Source organism: Gadus macrocephalus, chromosome 14, assembly GCF_031168955.1.
Source record: "Gadus macrocephalus chromosome 14, ASM3116895v1".
In the NCBI taxonomy this organism is placed as follows: domain Eukaryota; kingdom Metazoa; phylum Chordata; class Actinopteri; order Gadiformes; family Gadidae; genus Gadus; species Gadus macrocephalus.
In genome coordinates, this window is record NC_082395.1 from 12,438,556 (window position 1) to 12,461,257 (window position 22,702).

The following is a 22,702-nucleotide window of genomic DNA, read 5'->3' on the forward strand; positions in this document are numbered from 1 at the left end:
GCAAACGCTTGGTCATCGGTGAACAGTGTGCAGGGTTTTTCAGTAGTTTCGCCACCAGCAGTCTTTACTGCTAGTTTTCAACCATCATAGATTCTATTAGTGAGAGTTAACGTTAGTCAGCATCCATTCCTGAAAGTTAGTTAGTTAGCTAGCTAGTTACTAGTAAAGACAGCAGTTGAAAGAACCTACCACATCATCTGTGAGGTTTTTAAAGTGCAAATTCTATAAAAAAAAAAAAGAAGAATATGGAATTAGGAAATATAAAAAAGGTGACTAATGATCAAGTTTAGCTTCATTTATATAACACCTTTACAAACTATGCTGGCGAGAAACCTCATCATTTAGGTCAGAGGAGACGGCAAAAAAATTGAACTAAAACTATACAGCCTCCTGAATATTAAGGCAACAACATAAGAGAGTGGGACAGGAATATACAAGAAGGGCCCGTTACACCGAATAAAAAAAGAGTGGGAGGGGTCATTTATTACAACTTTGTCTTGTGATCAGTGGGCCGTTATTGTAGTGAAGACGTCAAATGGTCTCGTTAAGAATAAAAGTGTTTCAGAGTTTTAAATAAATGGAATAAAACTTCAGATGTAAATGTTGCTCACACATATACACACACAGACACACTCTATTGACTGTGCATAATATTTCTAAGAAGTGGTGGGTTCTTTTTCGTAATGAATGGTCCTGCTTCAGCGAGCACCGCTGCTACTAACGTCGCAACACCGGAGCGCATTATGCAACCGCGGTAAAATAAAAACACCCACAACTCCTCCGTTTCAACCCTCGCGAGGCCTCCTGTCAAAATGAACTCATTACACCATTACGTTTCAGACTGACGCTGTGTTACATTCACAGTAGAGAGATTAGGTCTTTTGAAAGTCGCATCTCGCGTAAAAAGAGGACGGTTGGCAGAAGTTTCTGTTTGGTCTCCGCCTCACACGCTGCAGCGCCTGCACCCAAGAGACATCAATCAATATGCTTGTCGTTAATTATCATAAAATGTACAAGGCAGGCAGGAATACGACATGTCAAGCTGTCACCCAGGCACCACTCTAATGAGTTGTCCTAGATTAACATTCCCTACTTCAGCCGCTGTACACGCCTGTCTCACGGAGGGGAAGAAAAGGATGATTAAAAATATAAATGCATCTGCAAAGTGTCTGAAAATAAGGAGTACTTTTTACATGTGGTCACATCAAATGTTTGGGTTCATTGTTGAATTGTCAACCATAAAACAGAATTCAGAGGTTGGAACCTCTGGCTTCTCAAGCCAGGCCTTGTAAACCCTGAAGCAGGCTTGTTACGCTCACTAGATGATGTCCACCTCTGGGGGGACCCGGGGTTCACTAAGCACACACCAAGGATTAAAAAGAACCCTAATGAGATGTTTTTATTGTTCAAGAGATCAATAAAATCGAGCTCACCCAGGCCTTCACCTATGACCTTTACCTAATTATACTTGCTGGTGCCCTTGCTCTTGAACCACAGGACGGAAGCTAAAATGTCTCTTCATGATTGTCTAGAATTTATCCCAACCCTGGCCAAATATGGTGCAGCACATTCAATAGGTCAAACTAATAGACAAGAGCCATGCATAGCCCGAATCCAGAATTATTCAGATAATGAGTGGACAAATGAATGGCAAATTTCCAAAAACAAAAAGGTGACAAATAAAGCCCCCATCAGCAGATTTTAGAAGTGCATGGTGCATTCAGAATACAGATGGCCTCGTTTCATTACTGAGGTTGTAAGCAGGTTGTAAGCTTTGGGGAGTAAGAGGACACATACTGTAGAATACATGTGCTAGGTTTGATGTTGATTAGCTATTATCTACCTAGATCTACTGGCGCGCTTAACAAGCAGGTAGGCTGATATAGCAATCATAGATCATATCCATTAGTGAAATTACAAGTGGATTGAAATTAAATGGCTCGTTACGGCTAAACATTAGGAAAGGCAACCGGCATGGACCTCATGACAATATTTCACCGATTATTGCGTGCCGATATGATGAATTACAATCTGTAACTATTGCAATTCTGTAAAAAAGGCAAAGCAAACTCTGTGGGACAGAACGTTTAATATGTTTCCCACTAAGGAGCATTGTGGAAGCATAGAATCCAGATTCTCACATGAATGTTTTTCCCCCCCCCACCCCTACCCCACTGGGGGTTGGCAGGCAAAGAAAGGGTAAAGGTGCTTTGTTTTTCATACATCATATCCCTGCTCTCTTTTGCTTTCACCTGATTAACCCACCATTGACTGCCACTTTGGTCTGGTATATTTAAATAGTAACTACTTATTATTAAAACATGAAAACAGAATACAATTATTTAGATACTGGAATTGACATGATCAGGATAGCTTATACAATTTCTACGAAATTATACTCTGACTGGTTTAGGTGCACTGTTTGTGACAAGAGATACCAAGATTTAACGCTTGATTAGCAGCCTGGTTCGGTTAATTAAATGTAGATGCTGTCTCATCTCAGTCATTGAGCAAGGAACAGGGGTGAGTCACCAAGAATCTAAGCTTTTTTCCCTGGATTAGAGGGTCAAGGAAATTATAAAAAGAGTGAAAGAGATCAATGAAGTTTTAGGGCAATGCTGAATCTGCAATGTCAGATAAATAAATACCTGAAACGACTTTGTGGTTTACTTTCCAATAATGACAGACAGCAGGATAAAGAGCTTGTAAGTATGAGGGTTTCCAACAAGCCTATCGGGTATCTATGGTGTATTTTTGTAAAGTTCTATCAGTCAAATAGAAAATGTAACCACAGGAGTCCTGAATGTACCATTAACATTCAATATACAACATTAGAAACTGCATGCACGTTTGCACACAACCATTTTAGCAGAGAATATAGAATAGGAAAAGCACTCAAGTAGGAACACCTGTTCCAATCCGTTTAAGCCAAGCTTGTCAAGAGAAGAGGCTTTTTCAAACAGTGCCGGAGGATGCCAACTGGTTGTGTGCTGGTCTTTTCTTAACCGAGTGTTGATAGACACATTTTCTTAGTATGTATCTGCGTGTTGTGAAGTGTGCGCGTGTGTGGTGCATGTGAATTCCTCTGTGTGTTTGTTTCAATGCAAGATTCATAATCTACTCCCAAAGCAGCTCTTCCATCTGCTAGAGACAATCAATAGCAACAGATGCATCACCTTGCTCCACGCAGACTACAGATAATTAAGAATCATTCTCAACACACAAACAACTAAACACGCTGCCTTCAAATGGTAGCATGAACCTGAGCGGAAATTGAAATTCACAGGATGTAACACTGCAACCATCTCATCAAATGTTTCACATCTCAATGAAGCCGAGAATTTGCAGCAAACTGATAGCGGTTTTGGCTGAATACGGGAGAGAAAGGGGACTGACGCATACATCATAATGACTCGATTGGACAAGCCGACCCCGTGGAAGCAGTACGGTACTGCTCCTTGCCCACACTCGCTCAAGACCTCCAGGTGTGTACTTCCCTTGGTAGGGTTCACACATACACTTTGTGAACTGGGCCTGGGAGACAAAGCTTATTCCAGTTCCCTTGGAGCCGGGATACCCTGCTGCTGTTACCGCTGGTGCAGCATCCTGCAGTCAGGCAGTAAACAGAGGCCCTCTGGCCGCTGGGGGGGGCCGTTTGATCGCCTTCCCTCAAAAAGTTAGGCCTGAGGAATAGTTGGGAGTGAGAAGATGAAAATAAGCATCAGACTAGCTGGACTAGGCTTCATACCCCTCCCTACAGGAGAGAGTCACGCTCTTAATGTGAAGTCAAAACAGAAAGCTCCTGCAACCATCCATTACTTTAATAAGGTTTATTTCCACTGCTCATAAAGATTTTGTGGTGACAGCCCTTTTCGGAAGCTTTTCTTTTATACACTTTCAGAACACATTCATGACATGTAGAAAAGCTAGTCGCACGTTACATTAGCACATGTCGCCTGTTTCATTTCCTGACAATCTTTTTTCTCTGGCTGATTTTAACCCCGAAAACAAGATTTCAGTCCTGCAGGCAAAAGCTCACATAGTGCCTCTCCATGATGTTCCTGGTCCTGCATTGCTCCCTGCTGGTCCTCCTCTGCTACTACAAGTTTATAACATAATATATATGCATGGATTGAAATCACAGTGCAACTAAGCTTAAAGGTCACTTAAAGCATATAGATAAGGTAGATAAGGTAGCTAAGGGAGATTAAGGTGATCTATTCCAAGTGAGAAACATCCATTCTGCACCAGATGTAACCAGATATTGCCTAAATTATAAAATTGAAATCACAGTGCAACTAAGCTTAAAGGTCACTTAAAGCATATAGATAAGGTAGATAAGGTAGCTAAGGGAGATTAAGGTGATCTATTCCAAGTGAGAAACATCCATTCTGCACCAGATGTAACCAGATATTGCCTAAATTATAAAATCATTTGTATATTATACTAATATTATTATCAATTTAGATGTATCTGCACTATGTCATATTATCAAGATTTGACTAACATACTCTGATAAATAGATATTGTGATATGTCAACATTTGACGTTTTCAACATATAAAAAATATATATAAATGATGAAAATGATTTACATTTTCTAAAGTTAATAGAAAATAACATTAGAACCATGTAAGAAGAAAACAGGGAAGAATATGAATGATTAAATTCTTTCCCCTCTTATTTTCCAAGATACATGTAAACAAACTGAATGTAGAGCATACGGACTGCATTTCCACAGTCAAGGTCACATGGATGAAGTGGAGCTGGTCAGATCAGGCGAACCTGCCAGCAGACCACACCCCAGGGGCCAAAGGCTAGTAGACCCTAGACCCCAGGTGAGATGACCCCCCCCCCCCCGCTCGCACACACACACACAAAAAAGATATAGGCACACACAAAACACACACACACATACACACAAGCTGATAGATTAATCACATTTTGATGGTGTTTTTCCTTTGCTTATGCCTCACACTGTACAGTATTTATGTTAAATCAACATGTTTTGTTGAGTGAGAACATAGAAGACAAAAACCTAGTGACCGCCCTGTACACATCGATCTGGCCCTTATAAGGGAACAGTTGATGTGCAATAGTAAGGAGCAATGGGATTAGCCCGGAAGGTTAAGTCTGTGCTAATTTTAACCTTTTGATTTCACCCCAGCAAACGAAAGTCAACAGACCAGCAACAGTGAAGGTCAGTAATTAAAGAGTGGACTTTGACTTAAGATATTCTTTTGACTCCTTATTGAAAAATTGGATGGAGCCGCTTCATCAGTTAGTTCAGTTCTCTGCAACTTTTGTCAATAATTAACTAACTATGAAATTGAGAATGAACTCAACAGATTCAGATTGTATCATATTTGTGTATATAGTGCAAAGCATTCTGGGTTGATGCTATGCTTGACAAGGAATAGTTGAAATGCCATTGCATTCTGTCATGAGAGGGAAAGTCATCCTGGTGGGGAGGGAGGGAGGGAGAGAGGGAGAGGGACCACCTCTTTACATTACATCTCAAATACTTGTGTTTCCAATTCTCACTGTATTACACTATTTGTTGAAAACACGTTTACAAGAATGTGATATGTCGAAATATCAAACCGACAGCGAGACAGACACACATAACGTCACCTTGTGTCATACTTACAAACTTGGGCTTACGGTCTCCATCGTCATTGCCAGGTGTGCTGAGTTGCGAGGTGAAGCCTTTCTTCTTTTGGTGTTTACCTTCCCGTCCAGCAGAATAGCTATCCATAATTTAAGTAGGGCTGCGTACCAGTATGTATGATCTGAATCACGCCTGCGTTCCAATAAGTGAACACAGGTGACAGCTAGCGCATACACGTTAGCTTAGCGAAACTGTTCTTAGAAACACAGAAAAATTACAATAAATGCATTGTTAACTACAAAACCCTCGGCTGTCAGATCTGAGTGTCAGGTTGGCTGCTGTCATCCAAACCCTATGAGAAAACAAGCTGCTGTTAGCGCTATGCTACCTACCCCACATTAGTCCAGCACGCTAATCAAAGTGGCTTTTGCTAATCCAATTAATGGATTTTCTAGTAAAGTTTTGATTTCCCTAACACACGGAAAGCTTAGGCGAATAACAGTTTAGTTCTTCCGTAACAACTACAGTAACTGTCTGAAGAGCATGAAAGAACGCACATATCGGGTATTATTTTCCAATGAGTTTGTATTTTTTTTTTTTTGACAAACCCGCGCCGCTCAGCTGTCGTGTTCAATCCGACCAATAGTGGTCCACCATTTGAAGGCGGTTACGGCTATTGGTCGGGCGGTGACTTCTTGCAATCCAAGCGGGCTGATGACTGGTCAGTGAGCTTGTCACTCATATTTGCCTTCGTGAGGGACGTTGGTTTCGTTTCCATCGTTATCCTGATTGCAAGAGTGGGTGAAATGTGTTTAACGCCAGCTATTCAGTGAGGAATGTGTGACATGTTATTTTACAGCAGTATATGTAACATGATAAAATGAATCACATTTCAGCGAGAAAGTATGGGTAGGGCTGGCGATGAAGCTGATGTATACCAGCTCCATGTTGTAACGGCCACCTCCGTGAAATTAAAACAAACGCACCCCAGTATGCTTGGACGTGCGCGGGAAGCTCAACGAGGATTCATGACTCACACTACAAAATAGAACCTCTGGGGTCGAACCTTCTTTAATAGTTCCATGGGTCAAACATGTGGAATGTTTGTCAATTGTTGTCATGGTTTTTATTCAACAGTGAACCCATAAACATTATTATTTTTATTAAACGTAATTTGTCTTATTTGAACGTGGAACTAGTTATCTATGCAATTTTATCACACTAATTGAAATAAGTCCCCAATTAAGAGAAAATGGGCAAAATCCTATTTAAAAATCCTTTTGCCATTTTCCCCAAAACACTGTGAGAACGTTCCACTCTGCTGCGGATGCATGCTGGAGTTATTTTCGTGACGTCAGACTACCTTTTCTTATGTAGTATGACGTCACGACACAACCAAGTGGCACCAAAACCAACAGGTTTGTGTGGATGGGTCTGTCTGTTGACTGCAGTGACCGCAAGAAGGTTGAGCTTTTCGGACACCACGGAGTGTGTGGATGCTGGAGGACTGCTGGAGCACTGCTGGAGCGATGCATATTAGCCTAATGTCAGCGTCCAAGTTAGGCTTTCCGGCACCTATATGTGGCTGATTTCACATACTGAATGTTGGCCAACTTCGGCCAACATTCTGTAATTGTGTGCTAGTGTTTGTTGGGGCAGTGTTCAAGTACCACAAGGCGTGGTAAGGTTTCAGTGGTTTGCCGTTTGTATTGCTGAATTGCTGTTTTGACATAATTTCTGACAAAATTACAGTCTGATGTCTGTGAATGACTTTATTATACAAAGGTAATAATGAGGGATTCTAGTCAATTGTATTGATGTGGCACTTTTCATACGCAAGGCAGACTAGCTTGCTTCACATAAAAGCAGGATTCAAAAGAAAGCATAAAAAGATATTTGGATAAAATAATAATAAAAAGTTGGTTCAGCAGAAAGCGGAGGTGAACATAGATGTTTGTAACCTTGATGGGTCAGGGTGCATGAGAGCAAGTCTCAGATCTTGCTCCCACTCAGATCTCGTCCGAGTGTGAGCGCCTGCTCGTACCCATCTCCAGGAGAACTGGGCAGCTAGACTGGGCAGCCACACTGGGCAGACACAGTGAAGCTTCCAGGGACCGGCTCCAGTTCTACTAGATTTAACATCATGTCTTGGTGATGGTGAAGTCGGAAACCGGAGCACCTGGAGGAAACCCATGTGAACACGGGGAGAACATAATCTGCTCACTTAAAGGTCCAAGCTGGGTTTACTTTGAACCAGGACCATCTTGCTCCGAGGCCCACCTGCGGCACTGTGCCACTTCTAGGTCATGTAGATTAAAGGGCTCATGTCATGCCACCAGGTGTGGGTGTGATTAGCTGGTACAAGCCATTTGGCACAGGGAAGGAATGATTTTCATAGTGACATCAAAAGTGGGCGTGTCCACCCAGATATATGAAGGATAGATTAGCAACGTTTGCTACAGTCCATTGGGTAGGCTGGTAGACTGATCTATCCAGCGTAGATAGGTGGACGCGCCCACTTGTGATGTCACTATGAAAATCATTCCTTCCCTATGCCAAACGGCTTGTACCAGCTAATCACACCTACACCTGGTGGCATGACATGAGCCCTTTAATTAATTGCTCTCTAAAGAATACAAAAGTTATGAGGAGGACCTTCCTATCACTTAAATATCTGGGGAAGGGGCTCCCGATCACTCAATTCCCATAGTATAAATCGCAGTTAGTTATTTGAGAAGGCTTGCACAAAGGTTTAATCATGCTGTTTAGGCAGGACTAATTGGTCACTAAAAATATAATACAATAAATTGATTTATTAATACAATATTGGTAATTTGGTTGTGTAGCCTAATCAACAGAAGTTAGCCTATGTTATATTATATATGTTTTATATTGACCATCGGAATCAGGCAAGCATCCGTGAACGTGGCATTATCCCAGGTGCGCATTCATGCGTGTGTGTTTGGAGTGGTGGCTCAAGGTTTTAGGTTTTAGGTTTACATGTAAACACAGGGAGGAGTAGCCCTAGGCAATAGAATTGGTATTTGAAATCGCTGTTGGAAAACAGGCAAAAGCACGTCTGCTTTTCGTTGTACCCAGGAAACAGAAACCAGTTCGTCCAGGTAAGTTTGTGTCTCTGATCAGACCATGTTTGACGCGTCTTTACAAAGGACATTAAAAAAAGTCTCATTCATTTCAACACATTGGCAAAGCCTATGAATGCATTGCCAAGCTGTGTTATCGAAGTTTTGAAGATGGCCATAGGAAAGTGCAGATACAGAACCGTAACGGTTTTCTGCAGTCGAAGGTAATTTTGTGTTAAGCCTTACCCAGGAAATTGCCTGGTCTAAGTCAACCTGTCGTTCTGTTATCAGTGATTTACAGCCTCCAGCTCTGGCGTGGTTTAAAGTTCATTCCCTTTCTCTGGTATTCTAGATGTTAGTCAGAGGAGTTGAGTGGAGTGCAATCCGCAGAGCAGGCCAAAGGGTTCCCAGCAGGTAAGTCTCGGCTCAGATATGCTCCGTTGCGCGTATTTTAACTGTAATACAACTGAGGACCAGTTCTTCGCAGAAGACCACTCCCCAGCCATAACTTAAATTAACGACATCCCGGTATAATTATTGGATGCAAAAAAAGAGCAAACGCGTTTTTCTATCACGACAGTTTATAAGGAGCCAGACGTACACAATGCTAGGTGTGTTCTTCTACGTATCAAGCTAGCGATTTATAACTCATTAACCATTTTGCAATTGTTTTACGGACTAAAACGTGCCGTTACTACACAGAAATTCCCTTGGGTCACGTTTCGAGCTGGTTAAACACAGGTGCAAAACGGGACTTATATTAGATGCTAGAATGGAGACTACAATAATCGATGATCCCATTCCGAGCGGAGGGGGACTCAGAACAACCAAGTGTTCGTAGCTCGTACAGGTGGAAATGGAGGCTTTATAAACAGCAGACATGACATTGTCTGTATTGTCATAGTATCGCTGTTATATCACATTATGTAAATGAATTATATCTGATAAGTAGCAGGAGATGGAGTTTGGTACGCACCCCAGACATAGCTCCACACGTAACATCGGATCTTATGAAACGTACCCAGTTTCACAGAGGTTTTTTGCGTCACCTTTTTTTTTATCAAACTGCAGCAGCTCGACCACGGAGCGTTTGATTATCTGACAAAAGGAACGTTGCGATCAGCTGATTTTGCGCAATTCTCCAGTGTGTGCGCAGTGCACAGCGCACATGAGCGCACATTTCATTGCGCTTATCATTCGTTTCGAGCCACGGCACATCTTGGTGCCACTTTTTCGAAAAAAAAACATTTTCTTCTGCTCCGGCTCCATTTCCCTTTTCTTTGCAGGTGGCGAACGCACAAATAGCTGCTCGATGTATTTTGTTGTTTCGTTTTTTTTTCTCCGATCTCCGGTACCAGTTATGTGCACAATAAACGCAAAACGACGAAAAAAGCCGAAAAACGGACCTGCTACACCACTGGCCCTGTTGCCACACCACAGGCCCCAGCTCCGGGGCTGCAGCTGGATGCTACTCGCTTGTTTTAAGTAATTGAGTGAAGAGGGGTGGAGCTGTCATGCCAAATTTGTACCGGTGTAAGTACCATATTGGCTCGGCTACCAGCAGTCGGTTGCACCAGCAGAACGTAAAGCCGATCATAAGTTCGGGTGTAAAGTCTGCCTTAACCCTACGCTCGACGTAGCTAGTGTCAAACTAAAGGTGTTCTAAATTTTGGTTGCACCACCATAACTTAAGTTGTAACGTTACTAGTAGTGCATAAAGTGTACCAGTGTCGCTTTTAATGACGTTTAGATAATTTCAAGCCAATCATTGACAGCTAACAATGTAAACAGGAAATACCGGCAAGTTTCCACCTTATCCGAGTGAAGACGCGTTAGCACCCAAATGAGACGGCAAACAAAACAGTTTCAGTCATTTATTCTCTAAAATTTGCTTGGACGGTATAGGCGTGAGGTTAAGCTATTTGATGGCGGATTTTATAATAAATAAATAAATAAAATATTCCGCCCGGCAAAACCGAAATCGCGCATATAATTCAACATCATCATAATAAAGAAATGGATCGATACGGTCACGGACAATCCGTTCCCGGCGCAAACCGCGTTGAAACTTCTCTTCCCATTGCTCAAAACGAATAGCCATCTTTACCCTGCCTTAGTGTTGAAATCTTTTTACGTTTTTTTCTTTTAACGGTTCTTTATCGTTAGTATGGAACTTACACCAGCTAGAGGGGAGGTGTAAAAGATAAGTTATAACTTAGTGTTACGTTGAAACTATCTGCTTGGTGCAACTGCTATTGTTTTAGTAGAGTGTAAAGTCGAACGTTTGGGTGATTAACGTTCAACGTAGCCTAAGTGGGACCTTACGTTCTGCTGGTGCAACTGGACCCAGATCGGCTCGGGGTCCGTCGTCTGCTGATTACGTCACACAATACGCTATCTACAGCAATAAGGTCTTTTATGGCTTAAATTAAAGAGCCTGTAAGGATCTTTCATTTTGAACATAGACCATTCCCAACCTATCTGTATGGATAGTTTTCTTCTAAAAACAAAACATCCCTCGGAATCATCTTGGCTGTTAAGATAAGCCGTCCGTGTTGCCAGATTGGGCACATTTCCAGCCTGATTTGGCTACTTTGAATCACGTTAGGCTGGAAAAACGGGATATATGCCCAATCTGGCAACACAAACCGAAACTAGACATAGACCTACTCGCGCTCACACATGTGCTCGCTGTTGCCTCGTGGTTGCTATGACTACAGCCAGAGCTACAGCACAAAACCGCCAATCACAACTGTCCGACGTACAGCCAATCACAATGTACGCCCATTCAAGCGTACAGCCAATGATATTGTGTAACGTAATCAGCAGACGACGGACCCCGAGCCGATCTGGTAGCCGAGCCAATATGGTACTTACACCGGCTGCCAAATCTGTACCGGGCACGTCAACAGTTGTCCGTTGCCAGGCAACGGACAACTGATTACGTAAGGGTTGTCCGTTGCCGGGCAGGTTTCAAAAAAACATTCGCGCTCATGTTGCCAAAGACGAAATAACATAATACAAATAACGGATGGCTAGATAACACTTGTTTTTACTTTATATTTGTATTGTATTGAATTGTTTAATCAAATTTAGCTAGTAAACTGAGTGTTTAAAGCGGGTTTCAAAAAACATTCGCGCTCATGTTGCCAAAGACGAAATAACATAATACAGAAAACGGATCGCTAGATAACACTTGTTTTTACTTTATATTTGTATTGTATTTAATTGTTTAATCAAATTTAGCAAGTAAACTGAGTGTTTAAAGCAGGTCAAGGACGAAATAGCCCAATACAGATAACGGACTAGTGCGAATAAACGAGCTTGAAGGTTCGCGAATGTTCAGGAACCTTTCACGTCATTCGACGCGATCGTCCGTTGCCAGGCAACGGACAACGCGATCATCTGTTGCCAGGCAGGTTTTGAATGGATTACGTATGGATGACGCGCCCGGTACAAATTTGGCAGCCGGTACAAATTTGGCATGACAGAGCCATTTATTTATTTTGGGATGGAGTTCTAGAGGGAGGGGTCTGCAATGGAGAGGACCCTGTCCCCCCTCTTGGCACTTGGTTCTGCTGGGGGCCGAGAAAAAAACGATAGTCAGACAAAGAAGCCTACGAATTTGATTACTCCGAGCATCCTGTTCTCCATGGCTGAAGTCTACTGTCTGTTCTTCTGACCTCTTCTCCATAGGGAACCATTCATAACCTTCTGCCATGTCTGTTAAAGGTAAGAACAGCCCATCATGTTCACACACACACACACAGACACACACACACACACACACACACACACATGCATACAAATATACCCACACATGCACACAAACATATTCACAAACATGTACACAAACATACAAGCACACAGTAGCCTTAACCATTGAACAGCCATCTGGGCTTTGTGCCTTGTTGCAGTTCCCCGTACTCAGGAGTCTGTAGCCCGTCCTTCTCTCACCTTCAGCTTGACCAAAGTGCCGCTGCCACAATATCAACTGGAACCCATAAGATGGACCCCATCTAACCTGTACTATCTTCCTCCCCTGGCTCTCAGTCAAGTTTAGAGTGGATTTTCAGGGTTTATATCTGTTTTTAACACTCCAAATGGGTGGTCAAAGTCCAATTCAAAGTCAATTATTTTGTTTAGCACAGTATCAGACACAGAGGTTATCAAAGTGCTTTAAAATAAAATAAAAAAACAAAATAGAATGAAATAAATATATATATATAAATAATAATATATATATATTATTCAAGTAACAACAGAATCAAACGAAACCAAAACAACATTAATTGAAAGCAAAAGAAAATAACCATCATATGTCTTTTGCCCCGAATTCTACCTCAAGGGCAATTAATACTGCCAGGTCCCACTGTCTCAGTTCGAAGTTACGACCATGCCTTCACTGTTGCAATCAATGGATTATTTTAGCCTATTAGGCCTGCTGTCCCTTTGAAATCTCACCTAAATCCTACCTTTTCTTTGGCCTTTAATCCCATCTGAGTTTGGGCTCATCCTTCATACTGTCTGTATATTGCTTCTGATGTGTATACATTTTGTGACATAAACAACTCGCATATACAATTCGCTGTTTTTGTTTCCTTCCAATTTCCTCTGAAGCATGTTCTTTATAAATAAAATGTATTTGACTTGATATATTTAATTATATATATATATATATATATATATATATATATATATATATATATATGCAGTACAAATTAAATAGTAACAACCAACATGTAACATTATTAAAAGTGTGGAGGAGGTTGAGCGGGAATTATAAACCATGGCGATAAACTGATAACACCATGAGAATTATGCTCTTTGAGGCTGTGTCCAAATGTGTTCACTACAAAGCACACTTTTTGGTCTGTCACCATTCTGTAATGCTGTTTGAAGGTTTGGTGTAAGAATCTAGTTGCGTAGTAGTGCAAAACTTAAAAAAAAACAATACACCATTAAAGTGGTGTACAACTGACGACTGGCGTGTACTATGGTCCAAACTATGTGTGGATCTAAGTGCACACCATTTTTCCAAACCATTCCACACCATTTCCATACCATTCAACACCTTGTATCCAACACCATTTACCTCGTGATGCATCACATTGTTTCTTTTCAGCCAATTATCCAATAGACATGACAAGGCACGTACAATTTATTTATGCAAATGAGCTGTTAGGGGGTGAGATTTAACACATATCAGCTTCAATTGACCAATTAACATCATGCTGAGAGCTTCCCGCACATAATTCCTGTCCGAATTCCCCCTAATCCCTACCTTACTTATTCTTAAAAAAAAAGTATTATTAAGTGTTCAGTATGTATTAGGGTTGGGAGAGAACAAGTGAACCAATCACAACACGGCCACAGTATCGATATCATGTTGACAATGAGGTGTGTTGTGTCTGCAGATGACCTGTACGCCTATACCCTGTCCAAGACCCTCACCACGGTGTCCTCCCCCACCACCGTTGGGCTCTACTCCTCATGTCCCGACCGCATCAATCTCATCCTCCAACGAACACAAGGTACCGCTGCTCCAAGGGGGCTCGCTCCTAACTGGAACTCTCTCTGATTTGCTGGGCTTAGTATCGTAACAGTGTCTACTTGGTTTGGTTGGACTCTAACTTTAATGTAGTTGATTGGGCTTGGAATTCAACTGAATATGTTTGTGTGCACCATAGAAGTAGGTATAGATCTCTGGGGGGCAGGGGAAATCCCATCAACCTCAGGTACAACTCTTAAGCAGACCAAACATTGACCACATCACCACCAAGACTCAATATCAGAATTCCACCAGGCTGTGTAACAGTAAAAAGCACCTTGACTTTAACCTCTTCAGATAGTTTTTAAACTTGAGCAGGGAAGGAGATCCCTTAGTAGAAATGAAACACCCTCTCTTAAAGAGGGACAAGGAGAGTTGTATAGTTCACAGTCCACAGTGTTATCATCTGCAGTCTCAAACAAAGACCAATGTCAATATTAAAATGCTAATAAAATGACAGCAAGTTAACGAGATACTTCCTCTTCAGACCGCGGTGTTAAAGTAAAACTTTTATGTCCCCGGCGGGGATTTCTTTTTACAACAGTAGTCGTAATAACACTGATATCACAGCATAACCGTAAGAGACAGAAGGCATACGGTCTATGTGGTGGTGGTGGTGTGGAGAGTGAGATCATGGAAGCTCCTCCACAAAGGACTCTTTCAAATCACTGAACCACGCTGACTTCATGCCTTTACACGGACTACTCACTTGGAACATCATGCCTCGGACATATTCTCAAACAACGTACTAAAACCAAAATAATTTGTTTTATTGTTTTATTCCCAGCTGAGCTTCAATGTTCTAAGATAGTTTCTCCATAAAAATTGTGTTTTGATAACATTTCTCACAAGAAATTTGCTAATAATAATAATAATCTTCATGCAGCAAATGTATATGTTTGATTATTTTTCTATCGCTGTGCGTTCTTTCTTTATATGAATCAGGGCATTAAGGTCGACTGAAATTATACATTTGGAGGCTCTAGATCTACAGGGACTTATGAAGTAGGAGTAAGTGATGTCAAATGATTAGGGGACCTAGGGGTCAAGGACAGTGAGCTAGAGACCACAGGTCTAGGATTATCAACCTGGAGGCTCTTGCCCTACAGGGTGTGATTCACACAGCATGACGACGAATTGAAAATAGAATAGGGTGCAATAGATGAATCAACATTTATTGAAGGAGATAGGAACTTAGCCATCTACCGGGGGCCACCTTGGCTTACCCTAACCCTAATGTTATGACCCTCTAGCCTGGGGGATCGAGGATAGAGGCTGGATTTCACAAACAAACAAAGACACTGGGATCACAATTAAAAAAAATATTTATTGTAAAACACCAGATAGGAAATAGTTCAGAAAAGCTTTAGGACGTAAGGGTGAACCTGTGACAAGCAATGAATATAACAGGACTTAACTTTAAACAAACTAATCTTTATAATAGCTCAACAGAAGAAAAAAAAAAGTTGGTAAGCCTAGCTCCCTAGCTCAACAAAAAACAAGATAAAATGTTGAACCAAATGAAAGGCCACTCGCAGCCTACCATCATCCAGAATGACGAATGATGAAATTTAAAACAGCTTAACCAAAGCACAAGGCCAAATATGGAAACAATTAGACAAGGCTGAATTAAACTAAATAGGTGACCAATGGCCACAGTGGCACCAAACCATAAAAATTTAACAAATCAGGCTATGTTAACAGGCAGGCGTATTAGAGGGCATAAAAGCGCAGGAGAGCACATGAGATCGATAAGAGCACATGAGAGCGCATGAGCGCGTCTGAGAGTGCATGAGAGCACATGAGAGCACATGAGAGCCCATGAGAGCGTCTGAGAGTGCATGAGAGCGGCTGAGAGTGCATGAGGGAGCATGATGGATCATGAGAGGCAGATGGAACCGTCAAAGCTTTTAAGCAGACAGCTTTGCTCTCATGGGTTAGCATCCACCAATGAAAAAGGCTGTAACTCCAAATTAGCCACATTTGTAGTCCTAAAAATGAAAGACACTATGTTTTTTATGGTGTGATTCAGGTGAGCATTGTAGATCAGTATCAAATGATGTCCAGGAAAAATTACAGTTTCAGTTTCAATACTACACAGCCTGAGACATGAGATGGAGCATCTCATGATGACATCCTGGATGGCTATAGCCTCCAAATTGATATTTTCATGTCCTTTGGGCTATTTTGGATAAAAGAGTCTGCAGGTCTCAAGCTCACTCCCAAGTGTCCTAGGTCACCTACTAATTACATCGCCTTCTGTAGGGCTAGAGCCTCCAAATTTATAATTTTAGTAGATGCCTTTCGAATTTTAATTTATTTATTGCATTCATGAATCATGCATCTTTAAGGCTGTATTAATTTGTCATGATTATGTACCTTTTTAATGGACAGTAATAAAATCTTCTGGTTATAAACTTCTGGGTACCGCCACAAAAACAGTCAGTCGTGTTCATCCCAAAGAACAATAAATGTCATCCCTGGGTCACTCAAGAGATCAGAAGTTACAATTCATAACACATAATGTAACAGCTCAGATGCCTGCTCAACGCTAAGGCGATGATTCAAACAACATACAAGTTGCAGCTTTCAGCCATAGCCCTCTTTACATCAATCACCATGGCAATGATAGAAACAGTTATAGTTATTTATTATAAAAAAAGCTAATTTCTCACTTGAAATGTAATCAAAACAAATTTTAATGCCGAAAATAACTTCTAATAAAGGATTTTCTCCCGACATAAAACAGATGACATCCATTTTTTCCATACCTAAACTTGACAAACGTGACATATTGTTGCTTTCTATGACCAATCGATAGGGGAGCTAAACGCTCATATGGGTGTTTTTGGGTCATATTGACCAACCACCTCACGTTGACCACCAAAATCCAGCCCGCGCGCCAAACCCATTGGTGGTTTTTGGCTTTTTTGGGATGACGGTTTTTGTTGGTGGACTTTTAGAAATTGTTCCCTCATTCCCTAATCCTTACTGAACACTGCATAGTACACTATGTATGGCACAAATAAGGAGTAAGGAGAGTAACAAGTTTAGGTTAGTATTCTGACAGGAATTATGTGCGGTAAGCTCTCAGTATAGTGTTGATTTGTCGCAACAAGCTGGAAAGTGTTAGATCTCACTGCATAACAGCTCTTATTTGCATAAGGAAACTGCCTTAACCTCTATATTGGATCATTGGCTGAAAAGGAAAAATGTGATGCATCATGGGATAAATGGTGTAAAAGAAATTGTGGAATGGTCTAGAAAAATGGTGTGGACTTGTGGGCATCGGTTGAAGTTGGATGCTCAGCAAACATAGTAAGGTGCAAGGACGGGGTTTCTTCTCCTCTAATATATGTCTAAAATTTTCTCCCAAACGTGTTGAACAATTGAACTGAATACAACCTTCAGGATTTACAAAGTATTATAATGAAAAGTGAAATAATCAGATTCTGAATTGTTTCTCCCATAAAATGCGTTTAACATGATACCTCTACCATTAATGTTCTACTCTAACTTGTGTTCCTTTCACATGTTCATGGTACTTCTCCTCCACCATGTTTGTACTTCTCCCCCACCATGCATGTTGTTCTTCTATCTATAACATGTATCGTACTCCTCCACTGTGCCGGTTCTCCTCCTCTAACACGTGTCTAACACGTTGTTCTCCTCCACCGGGCCGGTTCTCCTCCTCTAACACGTGTCTAACGCGTGGTTCTCCTCCACCGGGCCGGTTCTCCTCCTCTAACACGTGTCTAACGCGTTGTTCCCCTCCACCGGGCCGGTTCTCCTCCTCTAACACGTTGTTCCCCTCCACCGGGCCGGTTCTCCTCCACCGGGCCGGTTCTCCTCCTCTAACATGTGGTTCTCCTCCACCGGGCCGGTTCTCCTCCTCTAACATGTGTCTAACACGTTGTTCTCCTCCACCGGGCCGGTTCCAGTGCACATGGACCGGGAGGCGACGAGGAGAGAGCAGCTGTTGGCCTACGGGAGCTCCAGACCTCGCTCGGTGAAGCCTTCTCTCTCTGGCCTGCTCTCGCTGCTCTTCAAGCTGCTCTTCTACCGGCCTGCCTGGGCGGAGGACCATCACCAGGAGCACATGCGCTTCGTCCACGTCCACTTCAGCGCCTGGCACTTCGCCGGCAGCGACCTGCTCTGGGCCGGGTTGGTGTTGAGGCTCTGCCACGCCATGCAAGTCCACTTCGGCAGGCTGCCGCTGTCCCTGTACCGCACCGTGCAGCACTACGAGGAGGACGAGATCCGCCAGAAGGTCTTTAAGAGTTTTCTTTGGTGATCTTTCACAATAGTAAAGAAATACATTTGTATGAGGCCCCTATTATACTCTTTTTTTTGTTGATTAGTCAAAACAAGCCGTTTCATAAACGACCCTTGTGTGACCTTTAAACTGTGAGTGTTCCTCCAGATTTATGATGTGTAAAGCCTACTAAGTGGGTACAAAACAACCACTTGTGACGTCAATAGGGGCTGCCTCTTGAAATGGCTTATAATGGCATAAATTATACCTGGTGTTGAAACTTTAGGCGCTCTTTAAATGGCTGCATATGAATGTTGTTTACATCCCTTTCTTCCAAACCATCAGCTTGTGAAGGAAGGTCCAAGCTGCCTTAAACCTAAGATGCTGTGCTGCTGCCCGCTGTGGCACTTCATCCTCTTTGTCCTGATTACCATGGTGATCATCTGCGTGGCCCTGGGGCTGTTCGGCTTCCCCGAGGAGGGGGACGAGGGCATGGGCCAGGTCAATGGGACAACCACCAATCATATGGGTGTCGGTGAGGGCGTGGCCCTGGCAGCGCTTGGCGTTCCTGCTGCAAGCGCGGGCAAGTTCATGGTTGACCTGGCGAAGAACCTTCTGCACAGTCAGAAAAGCAGACTCAACAGCATCATGGACAACGTACAGGTGAGCCGCCAGCTGGGCTTCATGCACGAGGTGCGGAAGGAAGTATGGCTGCTGTCCAACTTCATCCACTTCATGGAGCTGTTCGAGGGCCGGCGGATCCGCGTCGTGATGAGGATCACAAACCTTGACCGCTGCAGCCCGACGAAGATCGTGTCGGTCCTGGAAGCCATCAACATCCTGCTCTCAGACCAGGGGAGTCCCTTCTTTCTAATCCTGGCTGTCAACCCGGAAGTGATCGTGCAGAAAGTGAACTTTGCTGATGGCTGCTTGTGTCGCGAGGACCGAGCGTATGCCTTTTTGAACCGCATCGTTACTCTCTCCTTCACCATCCCACCGCTGACGGAGGACTCCAAACGCAAGGTGTTCTACGGCCTCACCTACAAACCAGACGTGATTCTGACCGGGACACACAGGCGCAAACACAGACTGTGTTGCAGCAAATCAACGCAAGACCATGAGTCTTCCCTAGAGGACATCCACATGCCACTGATGTATACAACGAGGGAATCCACGGAGGGGGTGGAGGAGGAAATAGAGAACCTTGTCACCATTGCCTTCAAAAGCTTCATGAGTGACGGGGGCAGGCTGAAGAAATACATCTTGGACGACAGCATGTCCATGAGGCGGGTGATCAACTCCATTCGGATGACGGTGACCATCATGAAATATCTGAAAGCCGAGGTTCCTCCACCAGAGGACATTGCGGCCTGGGTGGTGTTGGCCAACTACTGGCCCTGCCGTCTCAGCTGGCTCCTCAACTGTATGGAAGACGACCAGCAGAGACTAGAGATCGACGGGGGCAACGTGTCGTACAGTGAGGACTCCAAGACCCTGTGGCAGGTCTTCAAGGAGTCCAGGGTGGAGCTCTACATGATCAGAGAACAGATCGAAGATCTCCTGGAGCAGGACAGCGATCCAGAGACCTTTGAAATGCTTCTGAAGATCGACTTCCCGTTCACTATAAAGGATATTGAGGCGTTTGCGGCGGCGACGGTGAACCTTGACCTCACGATAAGAAAGGAGCTGGGTCAGATCAGAGGGGTCTCCAAGCTCAAGGAATCCGGGTGGACTGGTACCGTCGTGCCGCTGCCTATCAAATCCATCATCAACATGAGCGTTGAGGAGGTTTGTTCAGAGGTAAGCTGCTAACACTGAGTTAGGATCATTCATTATCATTAGGAAATAATGGCATATGCCGCTTTTCCACTGCATGGTACCAGCTCGACACGACTCGACACGACTCGACTCAGCTCGCATTTTTTGCGTTTCCACCGCGGTACCATGGTATCTGGTACCTGAAGTGGCTGCTTTTTCTAGTACCTACTCGCTCTAGGTTCCAAGCGAGCTGAGCCGATGCTAAAAGGTGACGTCGGCAGACGGCCGGCGACTGATTGGCCAGAGAGTGTGACGAAGTCACGAGAGCGACATGGCAACCATGCTGGTAACATCCATAGCAGCGCCGCAGCCAACATGTTCCACTTCTCCAACTTCTTCAACATGCCAGCTAATAATAGTAATGCGATCGATGTCCTCCATTGTTGTTATGTGGGTTCTGTCCATGTGTGGGTTGCGTATGTGTTGTTTGCGTCGCGTACACAAATACGTCACGGCCCTTTCGCGCAGCCGACCCCGCCCACGTCCAGGAGGTACTATTTGCGGTGGAAAAGCACCCGTGCTGCTACCGTGTCGAGTCGTGTCGTGTCGAGTCGTGTCGAGTCGAGCTACATGTGCGGTGGAAAAGCGGCAATAGTCACCAAAATGATTTAAACCCACTACATAGACATTGTATCAGCTCTGATCAATAATTAATTAATTAATTAACAAACCCTTTATCCTACTCTTCCCCTTCTTCTTTTTTAGCTGGAGAGGATGCACCCTAATTCTGATTATGCTAAGGTTGTCAGGGAGAATGACCTTAACGGCTTAGCGCTGGTCTTCGGTGACGTTGACCAACTCAAGTTGCTCTTCCCGATGACGCTGGGGCAGTGGACTGCTTTCAGGCTACGCTTTTGGGGCTTTTCCTCAGTCCGTCGACAAACTCCATCTCAGTCACCCTGCCTCAGACGGCCCCATCGCGAACCGCCATCACAGCCTAGCTAGCCTTCATGCTACGCTTCACGGATACATGTGTAATCATGATATACAAGCTGTGAAACAAGGATATCAGTATTTTATACGATGTATAAATGTCCGAGATTATACAATGTATGGTACTTTGTGAACACAAGATCACAGGCTACATATTAAACTGTACTATATATACAATGTGAAAGCTTAAAATGCTATATGAACAATGTATAACTATTTAACTATATCAATTAAATCCATTGATTTAATTGATATGGTATATGCAGAGCAGTATTGGTGGAAGGACTGTTTTATGTTGCACTTAAAATGTTAATTATTGAAGTAAAGGAACCCACTTCATTGGACCATTTATGGACAAGTTATAGTTAGTTTGTAATGTTTGAATTAAGAAATTGACGTTTGTTAACATTCAAACCATTCTCATCATTGTGCAGTGAATCTGTTTGTTTCTGGAAAAAGCCCTTTTCTCCTGAGTGACCGTATTTATTGCCAAGGACTTTGGGAAACACTTTTTTATTTTTTATTCTTTATTCTATCCTGGTTGTTAGTGCATGGTTTCGTGTTCAATTTGACTTTTTCCAAGACTTTTTCTCTTTTTATCTATGTTGTTATACTTGAACAACACAAATATATATGCATCTAAATATTATAAACAACACTATACAGTGTTTCCCACAGACCAAGGACCAATGTGTGGTGCGCGGGGGGGGGGGGGGGGGGGGGGGCAGCGCGCACGGCGGCACAGGCGCAGCACGGCGACGCGGCCGTCAGTGAGTGTGCATGTAACTCCGCGTTTACATGCGGACACATCTGATTCGCATAGATGTGGAAGAACAGCTCAATCGGAAGAGAAAAGTATCATATATATACGCCTCAATCGGTTCGGAATACAATTCTATGCGGAATAGAATAGGTGGTGTAGTCCGCTATAAATACTTCGGATTAGTTTGGGGTTTAACTTGGAGCAGCTGCAGTAGTTCGCAATTGGTCCACTCCGTCTGTACTTTAATGCACACCGAACATTACCGCTGTCAAGGAAATTGAATTTATTGCCTGATTCACGTCTTTGATATTATCACTCCGTAGTAGTTAAAGTAGTCCGGTAACTTATCAACCCCAGCGTGTCCGGTTGCTAAGCGACGGGTGACATCGGTGGGTTCATGTGTTAGCGTATCGTGGCTCTCGCTACGTGTGTGTGTGTGTGTGTGTGTGTGTGTGTGTGTGTGTGTGTGTGTGTGTGTGTGTGTGTGTGTGTGTGTGTGTGTGTGTGTGTGTGTGTGTGTGTGTGTGTGTGTGTGTGTGTGTGAATGACAGGGAGAACGAGTGCTATGCAGAGATGAATGGACGGAACGATTTTTAGATTTCGAAATCAAAAAAAAAAAAAAAAAACAATTAATACAATAAAAATAAAAAAAAGACAATCAATTCGTGGCGCTCGATGTTGATTCTGTG

At 43.0% G+C, this 22,702-nt stretch overlaps 2 protein-coding genes across 4 annotated transcripts in view; one reads left to right on the forward strand and one right to left on the reverse strand.

The window, feature by feature from the left end:
• LOC132472607 (protein diaphanous homolog 3-like) overlaps nt 1–6,227 on the reverse strand; it is a 234,189-nt gene extending 227,962 nt beyond the window's left edge. Inside the window, exons 1-2 of one of the 3 annotated variants that reach the window (XM_060072311.1) lie at nt 5,650–6,224; nt 190–222 (exon numbers count right to left, since the gene is read on the reverse strand). In XM_060072311.1, the coding sequence (XP_059928294.1) occupies nt 190–222; nt 5,650–5,757 (141 nt within the window). In that variant the 5' untranslated portion in view covers nt 5,758–6,224. Of the gene's footprint in view, nt 1–189; nt 223–5,649 lie in introns of all 3 variants that reach the window. The other 2 variants (XM_060072309.1, XM_060072310.1) reach the window with 2 other exon arrangements.
• A 2,295-nt stretch (nt 6,228–8,522) lies between these two features.
• Nucleotides 8,523–21,915, forward strand: nkpd1 (NTPase, KAP family P-loop domain containing 1). The gene is made up of 7 exons (XM_060070521.1): nt 8,523–8,917; nt 9,046–9,107; nt 12,390–12,425; nt 14,111–14,227; nt 18,186–18,514; nt 18,845–20,299; nt 21,023–21,915. Exons 3-7 carry the CDS (start codon nt 12,413–12,415, stop codon nt 21,260–21,262), a joined length of 2,154 nt encoding a protein of 717 aa, XP_059926504.1. The 5' UTR covers nt 8,523–8,917; nt 9,046–9,107; nt 12,390–12,412; the 3' UTR covers nt 21,263–21,915.
• The last annotated feature ends 787 nt before the right edge of the window (nt 21,916–22,702 follow it).